The following is a 16,325-nucleotide window of genomic DNA, read 5'->3' as shown; positions in this document are numbered from 1 at the left end:
AAAACTGACAAACTTACATTTTTCTAATACAATTAAATAGCAAATAGCGTACCAACTACTCTTTATGATTAATGTTTAAGCTTGTTCTCAACTAAATTGTATTAATTGTTAATTTTAATTGCAAAGATCAGTACAAAATTCATAGAAAAAGTTGAATATAAATACGCCATTATAACGGTTTTTTAATAAAATATAAAAATAATACAAATAAAACTGTTTTTTTTTAGCTTAATGTTAATTAGAAAGAGCAATTAAAGAAGATAATATTGATTAATTGCATGTAAGTAACGGTAAAACGCACAATAACTTCTAGATTATTGATAGAAAAACGAATCGAGTTCAAAATAGCAGAAATGCTGGTAGAAAATTGTAGAAAAACACAACAAAAATCTTAATTACATTTAAAAAAAAAATTAATTGCAGTTCAAAAAATTTAATTGCAGTAAAAAAAAATAATTACAATTAAAAAAAATGTAATTACAGTTAAAAAAAATTTAAAAAATTTGCATCTGTTTTTTTTTCATCTTTTCAAGATATTTTGTGAAAAAAAAATTGTTGCTTTTTGGAGTTATTGCAATTTTGGTTTATTTTTGCCTTACAAATGTTATTAAATAACGAAAAATGTACAAACGTACATTACAATAATCGCTTGATGTGTCAATTCGGCGTACTCGGAACAGCTACTTACAGATTGCATCGTATAATTTAATATACAAACTACATTATATACTTATAAACTATGTTAATATAATTGTTTTAATACAAAAAATAAATTTAAATACGCTGCTTTGAAAAAAAAAGTACTTGACTTCTCAAAAGTACTCAGTTCCCTCATTTGTTCTGTATAGTCTGTATGCTAGTTTACGGCTGTTTTTGATAATAAATTACACACTTAAATTTTCATTAAAAATATACCAGCTGACTTTTAGTAAAAAATATATATAGGTTTAGTAGGCACACTTGTAGTAGTATAAATTTGTTTACAAAAAACTTTAAACTATTTTCTTATTCGTTTTGTGCTTCGTTAACAGTTACAAATTGAATTTTCGCTATAGCTATATAAATATGTATATCTCTTTTTACGCAAATAGGCAATGCTTACATGTGATTTTTATAATTTTGTTTTTTCTTTTTTAAGGTTAGGAAGAGCTACCACGAAAACTTCTACTCTCTTATGATGCTATATAGTTGTTTGGCTGTCTGAAGTTTGCTTCTGTATATCTGTATGTGAAATTCAAAAGAATCAATTTTTTTCTATTATGTTTGTGTATATGTATATCTAAACTGTATATCATTTCCAAGGCACATGCATTACTGCGCGTTAAGTTATCGCCATTCCTGCTTAAAATGTGTATATATGTGTATAGGTATATATTAATGGCAGTATAAGGTTGAAAATTATCCTCATTATGCAAACGTTAGCACACAACAACAACTAAGTGCATTTATAGAAATTTCGACTGTCTAAAAACACTTAAGCCAAATGCTTTTTTACTTATAAAAATTTCAGTTCAATGCTTGTATTGTTTGCACAGCGTCACAAATAGCTGTTGCTCGCACACATAAGGATATACATTTAGCTTTATGTTTTGTCTTATTTAAAAATATGTACGTTTCATTTTTCACATATAAATACGCAGCTCCTGTTAGAAACTTCCTTTACTGTATGGCAATTAGAGAGAAATTCGTAACCCAAACAATGCAACATTGCCCAAGCAAATTCATTATTTGTTTTGCCGTTATTGGCTCTGCTCCAATGGTGAAGCTTACTGACCGGCGTACATTGGGTTCTTGAAAGTAGATGTGGCTTGCTTGTAGATTGGATTCTCGCCCTGTAAAATTCAAATAAACAATTATTTTTAAGTTAATAAAATTACTTAAAAATTCGATTCAGAATTCGAATATTGTTAATCAACAAGAAAAAAAGATAACTTAGTTTACGCCGCAGCTATAATACCCTTCGCAGGTGCATTTGCTATATCATAAAAAGGTATAAAAGTTCATTATCTTGATTTTTATCGGTCAGTTTGTAGCGCAGCTATATGCTTTAGTGGCCTGAACTGAGCAATATTTTTTGGTATCGTAGCGTTGCCTTTGACAATAAACCATGCGAAGTTTTGTGAAGCTATCTTGTCAAATATAAAAGTTTTCTGTATAAGGACTTGATTTTGAACAGTCAGTTTGTATGGCAACTAAACGATATAAAAGTGCGATCTGAACAATTTGTTTTTAGGTTGAGGCGCTGCTTGGATAATAATCCACGCCGAATATCGTGAAGATATCTCGTCAAAGAAAAAAGTTTTCCATCCAAGCAACTGATTCCGTTCTTTCAGTTTGTATGGCAGCTATAAGCTATAGTGGTTCGATTTCGGTGGTTTCGGCAAATGAGCAGCTTATTGAGGTGAAAGGAACGATATATATATTTTATAGGGTATCCGACGTTTCCTTCTGGGTATTACAAACTTCGTGGCAAATTTAATACACCTACCTTGTTCAGGGTATATAACTAGTTACAATTTTTATGTCAACCAACTCACCGTGTCCCACTTGGCGTTCATGCGCTCCTTCTCGAAACGTGCAAACTCGCGGCGATCGTGTATGGTTGTCAGTAATTTCCACAAAAGCAATATGGCTAAGCCGACTAAGACGATTGCGGCTATAACGCCCAAGACAATGCCCAACATGAACACTTTTGGTGGACATTCACGCTCCTGCTGTGCATGTACTTCGAGTTTGCCGTTCACTTCACTATATTTAAATGTATATTTGCAGTCATCTTCGTCAAAGAATATACAAATCAGTTCATCTTTCTCCTCATCGATAACGATTTTCTCCTCGCTAATGGGCACGAAAAAGTTGGTGCAATTGGCGGCACATTTGTCGTCATCCTTGAATTCACCGGTCTTGTACATTTGACATTGTACACAGTTTTTCAGTTCGATGCAACGACCCGCGCATGTGGGGCACTTCTCACAGAATTTGCCTGAATAACGACCGTCAGGCGTAGATTTGCATCTGCAAGAAATTTATTTATTTTATTATTTTTTTTTTGCTTGCCGAGAAAGACTTACTTGCAGGCACCACATTCACAATTGCCATTTCCCGAACAAAGTTCGCCGCCATTTGGTGGCATGCAGGTGTCAGTCGATTCACGGCAATCACATGCCGAACCCGTCCAACCTGGCTTGCAAACACAGTGACTGCACTCGCATGTGCCATGATCAGGTCCAGAGCACAGCACATTTTTACGACGTTCACACGAGAAGTTATCACATTCACAGAATTTGCCGGAAATAATTTCCTCGGGATTGGAACGTTTCTCACATTCGCACACGCCACACAGACAAGTGCCACGGTTATTACAATCCACCTGTGTGGTATTGTCCGCACGGCACACCAAATCCTTGTCGCTGCCAGTATGCACATCACTCGTTGAACACTCACAATTGTGACCGAAATGCATATCATCACACTCGCAGACGCCACACATCAGTGTACCGTGATTGCTGCATTTGGATGAGTGTGCTTCGTAGCCGGTGGTGCCGGGACGTTCGCATGGACAGGAGCAAAGCATTTCCAAATCGATAACCAGACTCTCATTAATGCCAACAGGATAGATTTGTATGACTTGATTCCATTCACGCGGATCCGTTGGACAAGAGGTCACCAAAATCTGTGCAGTGAAATTAACCACATCGCCAACTTTGAGACCGTCACACTTGGCGGTGGGTATTTCGGGGCCGCCATTCAGACAAGCTGAGTGATAGGTGATTTTTACATTGCTTGTGGCGTTGTCCTTCATTTCAATGGCAGAGGAAATTTTCTGTGAAACAAAAAAAAAAGAAAAATAGTATTAAATATAAAAATAATTTAAGAAAAAAATAATATTTTTTTACTTACGCTATATTCAGAGCGCACCAAATCGACAACGTTCGAGGAATCCTCCGATAGCACCGCGCTTGAAGAACCCTCAATATGCTGTGCTAGCTTCTCATATACCGAATGCTGATTGGCGGTAACTGCGAAAATGACGTTAATTGAATTCTGCTTGACCTTGTGGTTGATTTGTGAGATGCTGGGGTAATCTTGTATGACGGAGTGTGTGTAAAGGCCTTCGCCGCTCAAATGACATTCGCCATCGTTGGGTGCAATCACGCCGCCAAGCTGTGCGCAAAGAAAACATTTTTTTTTTTTTGAATAACGAAATATAAAAAGCTTAGTATAAAGATATTCATACCTTGCCATCACCGGCATAATGGAAGCCAGCATCCGTTGAGAAGACGAGCAGACGACGCGCTTTTTCACGCCAACCGATTTGCTGACGGCAAACAATTGCCTGCATAATAGCATCGAAACCACCCTCAGGTGCATCCAAATTGCCGGACACAGCAGCACGACTCACTTCAGACTAAACAAGTCCGTTAGATGAGGAGAAGCAGAGGATTAGTTTAAGTTATAAGACTTTAACAGAGAAATGTTAACGATTTTCATTTTAACATTCTCTGGTTTTATGGGCTTTATTTTATGCTGATGGTACACTCTTTAGAGAAATCTTCTGAACAAATTAGTAGTATTATAAGTAATAAAGGAATTAGAATATACACCCCTATTACGTAAGGCAACTGGTGGATAATTGAAGTATAATGTCCAGGGTGCTATATCTGTATGTATTACGTATGTCTCACTACATATACTCGCGCAAGTAGTTATACATAATAGAGGTGAAAATTCTTGATTAGCGTTATAGGAAATTTAAATTTTTTTATAGAGATTATGCTCACGCAACTAGTAGAAAAGAATTAAATATTATTTTTAGGCAATATTTTTAATAACTATTATTTTTTATTTGAAGCTTTTGAAGTTTAATTTTATGGTTATAAAGGATTTTGCGCTTAAATCTAACATTTCATTATAAATCTGGCATTTTATGGAAATATAGTTGAGGTTATACCGTTTAATTTTTTAAGATAAAGATTCACTTTGAACTTAATAATTGTGGTAAGGGCACAGTTAGGAATTTTAAAAATATACTATATAATTCAGTAAAATTTATAACTGTATTTGACTTCAATCTATTTGTCAAAACAAAAACGCATACCAATTCAACGCCCTAGCAGCTTTATCAACGTTGAGATAAGCAGTACCATGATGTCACAGTAAGTTTTTTTCTATTTCAGGGGTTTTATTTATCAAATGGCGAGCAAAGTAAATATATAGATAAAAATTCACACAAGGAATTGCACTGTTTGCGATGGACTCAAAACCAAAAGCGTGAAATAGATTAGTTTTTCAATAGGAATTTGTATGTAAAATGCCAATTCAATATATGGAATGTAATTGTATGTTATATGCACTCCAAAACTATAGATTCAAATATGGCAATAAATAACATTACCAAGAAAAAAATATAGACTCGTATTTCAGCATTTCTTATAGCATAAAAGGGTATATAAAGATTTGTATCTTGATTTTGATTGGTAAGCTTGTATGTCAGCTATATGCTATAGTGGTTCGATCTGAACAATATGCTCAGAGATTGTACCGTTATCTCAGACAGTAATCCATGCCAAATTTCGTGGCAATACCTTGTCAAATAAAAAAGTTGCCTATATAAGAAGTTGGTTTGGATAGAATAGTTTGTATGGCAGCTATATTTTATAGTGTAGCGTTGCCTTTTATAATAGTCCATGCCCGATTTCTGGCGGCTATATTGACTAATAAAAAAGTTTTCCATACAAAAACTTAATTTTGATCGCACAGTTCTCTTGCTTTTGGTGTTACAAATTATATGGCAAACTATAGGGAGGGTATATTCTGGGGTATAAAATAACTTTATATAAAATATTTCATACAATCCTGGAGGTATTGACAGATACAAGACAAAAAGCTGATTGGATTTGATTTCCAGTATTTGCGAATTTCCTATGATAAAAATGTATGAAATGAAATAATTGGATCTTTAAAACTTTGAAAATATAAGATTTACGTTATTAATTATAAATTTTAATATAGAAATTAGGTAAATTAGGCTTTTTTATTTACCTATTAGTAAAAATAAATAGTATTACTCAAGATTTTAACATTATATGTAATCCTTTTAAGTTTAATTAACACTATTTACTATTTACAAAAAAAAAATATATTTTTATAAATTTTAAATTTTTTATCAAATTAATGCCTGATAGTTTTTTTTTTTAAAGAGTGTACCATTTGTAATAAATAAGTGAATAAATATTTAAATATGTATAGCAGGAAAGCTTTTAGTTTGGCGAGGAGAAACTAAAGTTACGCATGCCACCACCTACCAGCCAAACAGTTTACATGCAAATTTTAGAGCAAACACCCACGCCAAAGGAATTAGTATGGCAACAGAACTTAGGAAAATAATTCTACCATGCAAATTAAGTTCTTTTATGCTGACTGACAGAGTTCATGATTTTATAAAAGTAAAAAAACAATTTACCAAAATTAAAAAAAATAAAAACAAATAAAATAAAAAAAAATAAAAAACTAAAAAAAAAATAAAAAAAAAAAAAAAAAAAAATAAAAAACTAAAAAAAAATAAAAAACTAAAAAAAATAAAAAAAAAAAATTTAAAAAATATTAATAAAAATTTTCACTGAAAGGGTATATGTATCAATAAGGATGATAACTTTTTTTTACTGAAAGGCGATCAACATCATCATTTAATCGCCTGTTATTGAGCAGAAATAAAAAAAAATGTTAATGCCAATTTTATAATTATATTTTTTTCTGTTTTGTTCACAAATTTCAATATATTTAGAATAAAAAACGAAAATGTTTTTTTAATTTACATATTTTCGCTCTTGCGAACTTTGTTTTCGCTTTGTTTCATGACCTTCAATATTATAGAACAGATTTTCGGTAATTGAAATTAAAAATTAAATATCTAATTTTTAATACAAAATTTTTTTTTATTAAATTTGCAACTATGTTATTGGCACACCCTATATGTAGGTCTAGTTAGCATACAATATTTTTTATATTCTACTGCATTTCGAATTAATAATTATAATTTTAACTGAATCTCTATCAGTCAGTTTTCGGTTAAACTTACAACAACAACTTACAGAAAATCGATATGTATCCGTGTTTAAAGCCATAACATTACGATAGCCATATGGTGCAGTACAATTCGTACATGGATGTTCCAAGCTATATATGTATGCATATGTATATATATTTTAATTTAGATCACATATCGTTAGTGGTATTTTTGTACGTATGTATGCACGAGCATATTGAAAATAGTTGAGATACATAATTTTATGAAACATTCAAATGTGAGCGAAATAGAGAAAGAGATACAAAAGAGATAATTACACAGATTTTTTTTTCTGGTTAATGCCAATCATATTTTGTAATATAATTTAGTTAGCTATATTTAACTTAAGTACTCCAATTCGTAATTATAATTTTTTTATATATAATAATGCTATGTGACTAAAGAAAAAGCAAGTGTGGATATATATAGATATGTATAAAACAATTAAAATAACAAAAAAAATATATAAAATATACAAATATGTGCAATAGTACACTGAGTGTCATAATATTGCATATTTTTGTCTTAGTTAATAATTTTTCAATATTCAGCACGTGCGAGAGCTGATAGTAAAAAGCAAAAATTGCTTTACAATCATTTTCTATAGTTTGTAATATGCAATGACGTTTTGGCACTCAGTTACAGACATACATACATAATTCAAATGTACATTGGTGACCAACTGTTGCCACAACAGATCGTGCCCAAAAACAAACACTTAGTTATGAATCGTTAATAAATCGTTAATGCGAGCAAATTGACATAAACCATAAACTTCTCATGCATAGCAAATCAGCTGAAAAATCAAAAGCACAAAGTAGAAAGAAAACCAAACCAGTGCAATATACTATATAGCAAGGCAGTGTGTATCAAACAGAACGCATAAATACAAATATTATACTTGTATATAGTGGAAATATTAAAAATATTAGTACCATGACAGCATAAATTGGTTAGGTTTACCCAAAAAACACCAGAAAGTAGCCATTTATGCTAATATTACTGATGAACTGGGGTCAACAGCAAACACAAAAAAAAAAAAAAATTAATGCAAAAACAAAAAAAAATGACTAAACAACAAATTACATTCATACAAACATAAACGAGTTTAGATATGTATATGTAGACACAAGATATAAAAAAAGATATACATATAGTACAAGCAGATGTGCAGTAAGCAAGCAGAGTAAAGCAAATAAATCTAAAAGAATGAGGCAAATATACGAAATAATTCCAAAGCATTTCTTCTTACAGTGAACGTTGAGGTATTGGTACTCAGAGGCATATGGTTGCGGTAACCGTACGGTGCCTCACAGCCATCGCAGGGCCTTTCGAGTCTGTGGTTTGTTGTTTTCATTTTTGATTAGAATTGTTGTAATTGTAGCAAAATGTGGTTGGTAGTTGGTAATTTGCGTTGTTATTGTGATTTTGGTGGGAGGTAGTTGACATTTTTTTATTGTAGTTTGTTGTTGTTACAGCGCATTAATAACGGTTGGGTTTGTTGTGGTAAGAGCAGCAAGTATGAAGGTGTTTTTGCAATTGATGCAAAATTGGTTAGTTGTTATTTTTATTTTGTTTTTTTTTTTTATTTTAGTGTATTTATTGTTCGTTAATATTTTGTTTTAAATAATTTCCATATTTCGTGTATTTTTGGTGGTTGTACATAAATCGAATGAAAATTTTCAAATGCGAAACCAATTTGCAATGAACGGCAAACAAAATTTCAACGGCAAATAACAGTAACAAAAGGGAACAAGAAAATCATGGTAAAAAGATTGAAAAAATATACATTAATATTGTTATTATATTATATTATACTAAGTAAGTCTTTTAATGGAAATAAAACTTGGAATAATTGTAAGCAAAATTATCAATTAGGTGTAATTTATTAAAATCAAAAAAAAAAAAAAAAATAAATAAATGTATGTACATACATGTCAAAATAAAATTTCTAGTAAAAAATCCATAAGTAATTATCTTATAGTAAATCTAATTTGTGTCTACGCCGTAATTTAAGTAAAAAACAAAATATAAAAATATTTTAAAATACAACAGCAACTTTTAATACCAACTGATCGAATTTGACCCGGACTTGTCCATTCAAACTGCGCTACGCTGAATTAATAAATAGTTTTAAACTAGATTAATACAACCTATTTTTAAGTTCATGTGAAGTTTGACCTTAACATGTCAATTAGTGTATGTTTGACAGCTGTTAATTCACAACGCCAAAAGTTTGTCCTCCGATTTTAACATTAAAAACAAAAAAATTAAATTTTCTTGAAACTTTGTGTTTTCTATGGAATTATTGAAAATGTTGCAGAAGTGTTGAGGGAAGCCTACTTTATGACAAACAAAAATGTGACAAGTGTGAAAGTGAAGTCATCGAAAATTTGCCTCATGTCATTCGTTTACCCAACTTTGTTAAGGACGATAACTTCGGAAAAGTTAATGAAACAGTGCTTGAAAATCGTTGTGTTTACATAAAATACAGAGCAGGGCATCTCAAAATCTTTTATGAATGCACTCAATACATTTTGATCAATGTTTTGAGTATGAATCTTTTGCAAAGTCGTTGTAGAGTAGTTGTCACAGCTAGAATTGGCGCAGGAGTTTATTTTTAAAGCACTAATAAAGTTTTGTATTAAAATATAAGAAAATTAAGTTTATTTCTATGTCCGGGAAATATTTAATCATGTGATATTTATATTTAGGGTAGGAAAATTTTTTGATTATTTCGCTTACAATACTGTTGATGCAAAAATTGATGAACAATTTATAATAACTTAAAATATATACATATTTAAATTTAATTTAAAAAAACATAAATAAAATTTAAGATAGTTATATAAAATATGAATACAACTATATTTTTAACACTATCTCTAAAAATGACCTATATTTTAATTGAAACTCGCTTACTCACTTTTTGGGTATAGTTGAGACGTAAGGCATTAGCACCTTGTCCACAAACGAACCAAAGCCCAAACGGAAATTCGAAGTAATATTGCGCATAGTTTCCGACAGCTTATCGCCCAAAGCCGACAGTTTGTCCTTATCGTCCTCCATAGATTTAGACAAGTCCATCAAATAGTATAAGTCGACGGGATAATCAATAGCTTGCGAGTAGCGCATATTTAACGAGTGCAATTGATCTGAAGAAGGATATGGATTATAATCTCACTTTCGAAAGCAAAAATATGTGTTCCTTACAAACAAAACTTACTTATACGCAACTTGAGGCTCACACGTTGTGGACTGATTTGCACGATTTCACCACTGGAAGCTGAAGCACCGGCGGCGGCTGCGCCACCATAAGCGCCGGCATAGGACGAACTGGACGATGAGCTACTATATGATGAACTCGCTTCGTATGAACCACCATAACCGTAACCGTAACCAGCTGCGGCGCTGGCGTTACCACCACGCGTTAATTCACGATTGATAGTGAATTTTTGCTCTGTAAAAGGGTTCCAGGTGTACTCCTCTTTGCAATAATTTTGTAAACTATTTTTGAAACAACGTGGCAAATCTATAAAATCGGGTTCCATGCACCAAGCGCAATTTTGTGTTTGTATGCAATCATGACAGGATGCCTTGTTTACACATGGATCTTGTATGAGTTTACCGGCGAGTTGCGCCTCAACGCTAAAAATGCTACTGCAGGCAAATAATGTGGCGAATAACAGAGCCACCAGCCGTTTGGTCGTAGACAGACGGCAGGGATGTGCTAACATGTTTGGCTATAGTTGTCAGAAGCTGTTAAAAATAAAGGAATTGTTTAGATAATTTGATACACTGGCAATAACCTAAAACTTCTGAATCAAAATAAGAAACACCAAAACAATATTTGAGGAGTTAATCACTTCCGGGGCATTCTGTGCATTCTTTATCTATCAAACTTCCGATATGGCTCCGTTATATTCGTTATTTTTTATTATTTATTTTTTAATCAAATAACAAACATTTTTTAGTTTGAACGTTTTCGCACAGATAATTATTACTTTCACGTTTTTATATCATTTTACTTAGTAACTTAATATAGAATGATTCAATCGATGAAAATGGGAACATGGTGTCACTGTTTTAACTTTTTTTTAATAATTAGAACCAACTGCTATTGAAAGTAGTATAAGCTGACGCATAAGAATATACAGGCTTTAGAAGAGTCATAACTACTTTACACATTTATTTAAAAAATAATTAGGTAAATTTGAAACTCAGATGTTTTATTTAACAACAATAAAGCGGAACCCGAGATTATGTAGTTTTGTTACATAAATTTTATAAATTATTTATTCTTTGATAATTCATTATACACTATAATTAATTCATTTATATAAGGAGAAATTCATATATCAAAGTATATATGAGGAACTTTTGAAAAATTGGCAATTAAAGAGTTTTTATTTACTTTTAATGTTTTTTTCTTTTCTTTATACGCTAACGTTGCTGACGTTATTCGATGCTGCTTTTGTTGATTTGGTTGAGACACTCAGCACGATTTCATATGAATCAAATTGTGAGCCAAAATGACTCATCTGCTATGAGCAGTACATATGTATATGAAATAAACGAAAGGTAGGTAGTGTCCAAGAAAATGAAATCACACAGTAAACAAAAAAAAACTATAGAGAAATTCTACATACATATGAACATATTTATGTATATACTGAAAGGAAGGCTGATAAATAAATGTACAAGCTACGAAATACATACATATATACGAAATGCACAAGCACAGTCATATAAAATTTTACAATAAACAATTACGACAGTCCCGGCAAGATAACGCCGTCTGAAAGTGTGACGAATAGCACACCGCCTGTATAGACTGGCATTGGAATCGTGCTTTTGCAACATAAATGGATTTTCAATTAATACAATGGGTGCGGGTCTAAAGAGGAAGTGTATTTGTATCTAAATAAAGGCAGGTCAACAAAGTGCTAATAGCACGCAAAAGGGATATCTATGTACGTGTGTATATAAGGGACTACATAGTGCGGCGCCTATTGACGCCAACTCAATGACTGACATTAAAATAAAGAAGACGTATTGAATTGAAAAAAAGACTGGTTTCCGTAGTTTTAATAACGTTTGGTTAAACTAGATCTACGCGAAAATACAGTCTTACAAACAAAAACATTAGCAACACATTAGGGATGCAGGCAAATTTACATACATATTATGCATGTGTATTTTGAGAAAAATTAAAAATTATTTAGCTATTAACGACTAATTTAAAATTTCTTAACATTGAGAAAAACAGGTATTCCTAACAAAATTTTAAAGTACATTCTGTAAGTATTGAATATATGTACATACATAAACCAAAAACATTGAGGGCATATGTGTCTCCTTTCAAAAATTAAAGCGATGATGTTGGCGCTAGTGGGTTGTATTGGCTATATTTAGCCCACGCATGTACAATAAGAGCAACACCAACACTCAATTCAAAAACAACAAAAACAACGAGCAAATAGCATTGAAGGTACAACACCAAGAAACTGTGATTAGCGTAAAGCAAGAACAACAACAACATTGGTAAAATAATATGAGTAGAAAAAGCAATGTATCTTATATTGACGACAAAATAATATTCATTCACGGCGAATACGAGTTTTTTTGTTTTAATAGACGAAACTCAAAAATCTAGCAAATACAGATATGTGTACGTGTGTATGTTTATTGTGGGCGTTTGTTAACTTGTTCTATATGTGCTGGAGCCTCATATCATGCATAAGCTCTGAAACTAGCCAATATAAAGGAGTTGGGAATGGGGAGTGGCACTGTTTTCTTATGCATTTATATCTTCCTTGTGCATACGAACGATAACGATGACTAATAATTAGTAATTCTGTAGCACAAATGTCTAGGTTTACTTATCAAATCAAGTTTTATTGATGATGCCATATTGGAGTCACTGGAGTTTCTCCGCTATTTGTGTCAACATTCGTTCTTTGTTTTCTCATTTTATAATTGTTTCACTACCACCACCACTTTTCATCGGATTTTTTATGGCTTTTAACACAACTTGAGTTGCGAAATGAATGAAATCACCATTTCTTTTTTAATTGTGTATATAAATGACCGCACACTTAAATCCTTACATAATTATAAACACTATTGTATTATTTATCACTTACACTTCTTACTAATATGGAATATTTGTTAATTTTTCCGCGATTCTACTGTATTTAATGAGATTTTATTTCCATCAGGGGCTGATATATATTAAATATTATATACGCGAATAGCACTTCCAACAAAATCAACCATACTCCTCGAAATTTTCGAATAATCTGATCAGCGATGGCAATTTGTTGCTTCGAAAATATATTTTTCCCACAGGGTTGCACTCAATATGTCATTGATTTACTCTGTCAACCAACTGAAAAAGACTATTCAATTTTTGAGCTGTCAGTAAATGTTGTAAATTGTTAAAATATATAACTATGTGTTCACTTCAAAAAATTATGCTTAAGTTAAACCTAAGCAACTGGTTATGTGCAAATTTTGAATTAAAGTACAGATTAACTTACATAAGTTATTGGTTATATACAAATTTTGAATTTAAGGACAGATGCACGAAATAGAAACAGTTATTGATTATCTTCATAACAAATACTGACCTTTTGATATCACGAAAGTTGAAATAAAAGCTTTGGCTGTCCTTTTTAATTAAAGTTTTAATCTTATTAATATTTCGAACAAAATTATATTGACGAACTTAAAATAATGTAAAGAATGGCACATTTTTTCGAACGCATTAGAGCATTTATAATAAACAGTGTTTTTGAGCACTGCAGAAAAGTCAAAAATCCTTCTTCTTTATATTTACATATTATATCATTTTATAATTGAGTAAACGTAATAAATCTGTTTCAAAATAAAATTGGGCCAATACAAAATAGAATTTCCTTTTAGTTAAAGTTAGGACATACAAAATTTAGTACGCCTTTAACTCAGGGTTGATTTTTTCGTATGTTGATATAAAATATCAACAACCCTATTTGGTTCGTCCAAGAAGTTTTTTGAAGTGTTTTTGGGCAGCCGAGTTCGCGAGTGCAAGAACGAATCGTAGTGAAATGCAAAAGAAACATTAAAATAAATCTATAGTATTTAACAAATTAACCAGTACCTAACAATAAATTCTAAATATTACTTTAGTTATAAACAAAAAAATAAATATAAATTGATTATCTAAACCGTCAACCGGTCGGAAAGTTGTGTGTGAAAAAATTTCTTTGCTTTTCGCTCTCTCCATGCATTCGCGCATTCGTATCCAGTCCGCGCGGACCTTTCAACCGACAGTATTTTTTCCCCTCCTTTTTCGCTGCTCTGCACAATTCCAACGTCGACAAAGGTAATGGCAGCAAAAGCAAAGTCAGCAAACGCGCTGCTTCCAGTGTCAAAGTAAACCGAGTGTCGTCGACGTCGTTGTTGCTGGCGTTAAGTGAATGTGAAAGAAGAATGGAAAAGTGCACATACAAATATTGAATTGAAGCGAATGATAGCAGAAGTGAAATAATTGCTAGCTGTGCAAAAAAGTTTCCACATATAAATTTTTTTCTACAATTCTGTATATTTCTGTTGTCGTAGCAATAATTATATTGAATGAAAAGTTCAAATCATATAAAAAGTGCTTGTGTAGTTAGATACAAATACATATATATATTGACATTGATATATACGAAACAGATCAAAAGTTTAGTGAAAGAGGAAGCAAGTGAAAAGTGCAAATGTGAATGTGTGCCGCAAGTGAGGCGAAAAATGTCCAAACGTCCCCCAATTGTCAGTGGCTAGGTCCTCGTCGTAGTCGGTCGTTTCGACATCTTCATATTCCTCAACTTTTCGACGTCATAGTGTGACATTTATCAACATTCGGCATTGGCGCCTTCTTATAATAGAACGCTCAGTTTAACGCGGTAGCAACTTTCTTCCGCTGTGTTGCAAGACGTATGCTTCGAGTACCCCAGTATTGAAGTGTCAAGTTTGCTGTGTATTTGTACTTGCCACCGTGGAAATTTTTGGCAAACTACCTTTTTTAAAACAGGATCGCAGATACAACGAAGTGTTCCTTCAAACCCTGAAAAATAATATTGAATCAACCGATTAAACAATATAACTTGTAAATATAGAATCAATTGTAAAGGTATGTACCTCATTTAACATAACTAGTATATGCATAAGACCTACATATACATACATACATACATATATGTAGGTTTATAATTTTTGTTATTTTAAAGATTTTGATTGCGTTAACTTTGCAAGAAAGGAAGTGCATATACATACATACATATATTTCAGATATTTTCAAAAAATTGTTTCCGTGTAAAGTTTCTTCAATTTTCTAATTTGCTGTTCCCTTAAATTTGCTTGTTTATTATTGATTATCTAATGCTAACTGATACTAAGCTGCTTGTTGCATACATATTTTCATATACAGACAATTTTCTTGTAAGAGTAATTGTATTTTACGTTCATTGATAGTTGCTAGTAATAAAATCGGTAATAAAGAAGATAGAAAAACAGCAATCAACTGTAAATTGTGTACGATGATGGACTTTGGAATAGATGCCGCAGTTTACACGATATATTTGTACATGTATGTAGTTGAAGCTGACCGAGTGCTCCAGCTCAGTGCAACTCGATTCGGTCTTTGTTGATTACCTTTCTTTGTTTTATACTTTTGTAGCATATTGTCTGTGCTAATAAATCATTCAGTCCGTACATTTGCATGCACGTCTACGTATGTACCCATGTACATACATATGTATGTACCACATGTATTTCTGTCCATCTTCACATCAACTGTGCAGCGGCTCTACATGCTACAGTTGATTAGTTCGTCTGTTGAAAATCATGCGGTACATTGTACCGTGCAGCTGTGCGATCCATAGACGCCGATTTGCTGCATAAGCATATACCATAGTTACTGCAACTAAGATCTATTCAAGGTTTTATATAATATTTTTTTATGGACTGCTCCACGACTTTTACTAATTCAATCAATTTATGGTAATAATAATAATAGATAATGTTGCAAGCTTTTATTTTTTTTTTTTTTTTTTTTCTATTTACATGTATGTAATACATTGTGTGCAGCTTCCAATTCGTTCTTGTCAAGTTGTAGTAATTAGATATTTCTGTTTGTTTTTTGTTTTTAATTTTTTATTGTCATTTGTTTTTGTAAATCGTGACATAATTCTGCAAACTGCCGCAGAAAGTTTAATTTTATAATAATGTCCGGTAC

General features: G+C 31.9%; 2 protein-coding genes across 5 annotated transcripts in view; one reads left to right on the top strand and one right to left on the bottom strand.

Moving 5' to 3' along the window:
- Positions 1 to 787: 787 nt before the first annotated feature.
- On the bottom strand, positions 788 to 13,356 carry LOC126759522 (integrin beta-PS-like). Of its 3 annotated transcripts, none has more exons than XM_050474376.1 (9): positions 13,213 to 13,356; positions 10,293 to 10,825; positions 9,993 to 10,221; positions 8,319 to 8,403; positions 4,238 to 4,408; positions 3,901 to 4,164; positions 3,072 to 3,823; positions 2,538 to 3,015; positions 788 to 1,832 (listed from the first exon to the last, which is right to left on the bottom strand). In XM_050474376.1, the coding sequence occupies exons 2-9, from the start codon at positions 10,801 to 10,803 to the stop codon at positions 1,767 to 1,769; spliced, it is 2,556 nt and encodes an 851-aa protein (XP_050330333.1). In that variant the 5' UTR covers positions 10,804 to 10,825; positions 13,213 to 13,356; the 3' UTR covers positions 788 to 1,766. The 3 variants fall into 3 exon arrangements, with proteins under 3 accessions (XP_050330333.1, XP_050330334.1, XP_050330336.1); XM_050474377.1 differs by lacking the exon at positions 8,319 to 8,403 and adding an exon at positions 7,092 to 7,176; XM_050474379.1 differs by lacking the exon at positions 13,213 to 13,356 and adding an exon at positions 11,481 to 11,568.
- Positions 13,357 to 14,119: 763 nt separating this feature from the next.
- Positions 14,120 to 16,325, top strand: part of LOC126759514 (serine-rich adhesin for platelets) — a 126,506-nt gene continuing 124,300 nt past the window's right edge. The window contains exons 1-2 of one of the 2 annotated variants that reach the window (XM_050474335.1): positions 14,120 to 14,432; positions 14,669 to 15,221. The gene's annotated coding sequence lies outside the window, so the exon portion shown is untranslated. Of the gene's footprint in view, positions 15,222 to 16,325 lie in introns of both variants that reach the window. The other variant, XM_050474336.1, reaches the window with a different exon arrangement.

Source organism: Bactrocera neohumeralis, chromosome 5 (assembly GCF_024586455.1).
Source record: "Bactrocera neohumeralis isolate Rockhampton chromosome 5, APGP_CSIRO_Bneo_wtdbg2-racon-allhic-juicebox.fasta_v2, whole genome shotgun sequence".
NCBI lineage: Eukaryota > Metazoa > Arthropoda > Insecta > Diptera > Tephritidae > Bactrocera > Bactrocera neohumeralis.
The sequence above is the reverse complement of the archived record's forward strand: the minus strand, read 5'-3'. Positions and strand labels throughout refer to the sequence as shown.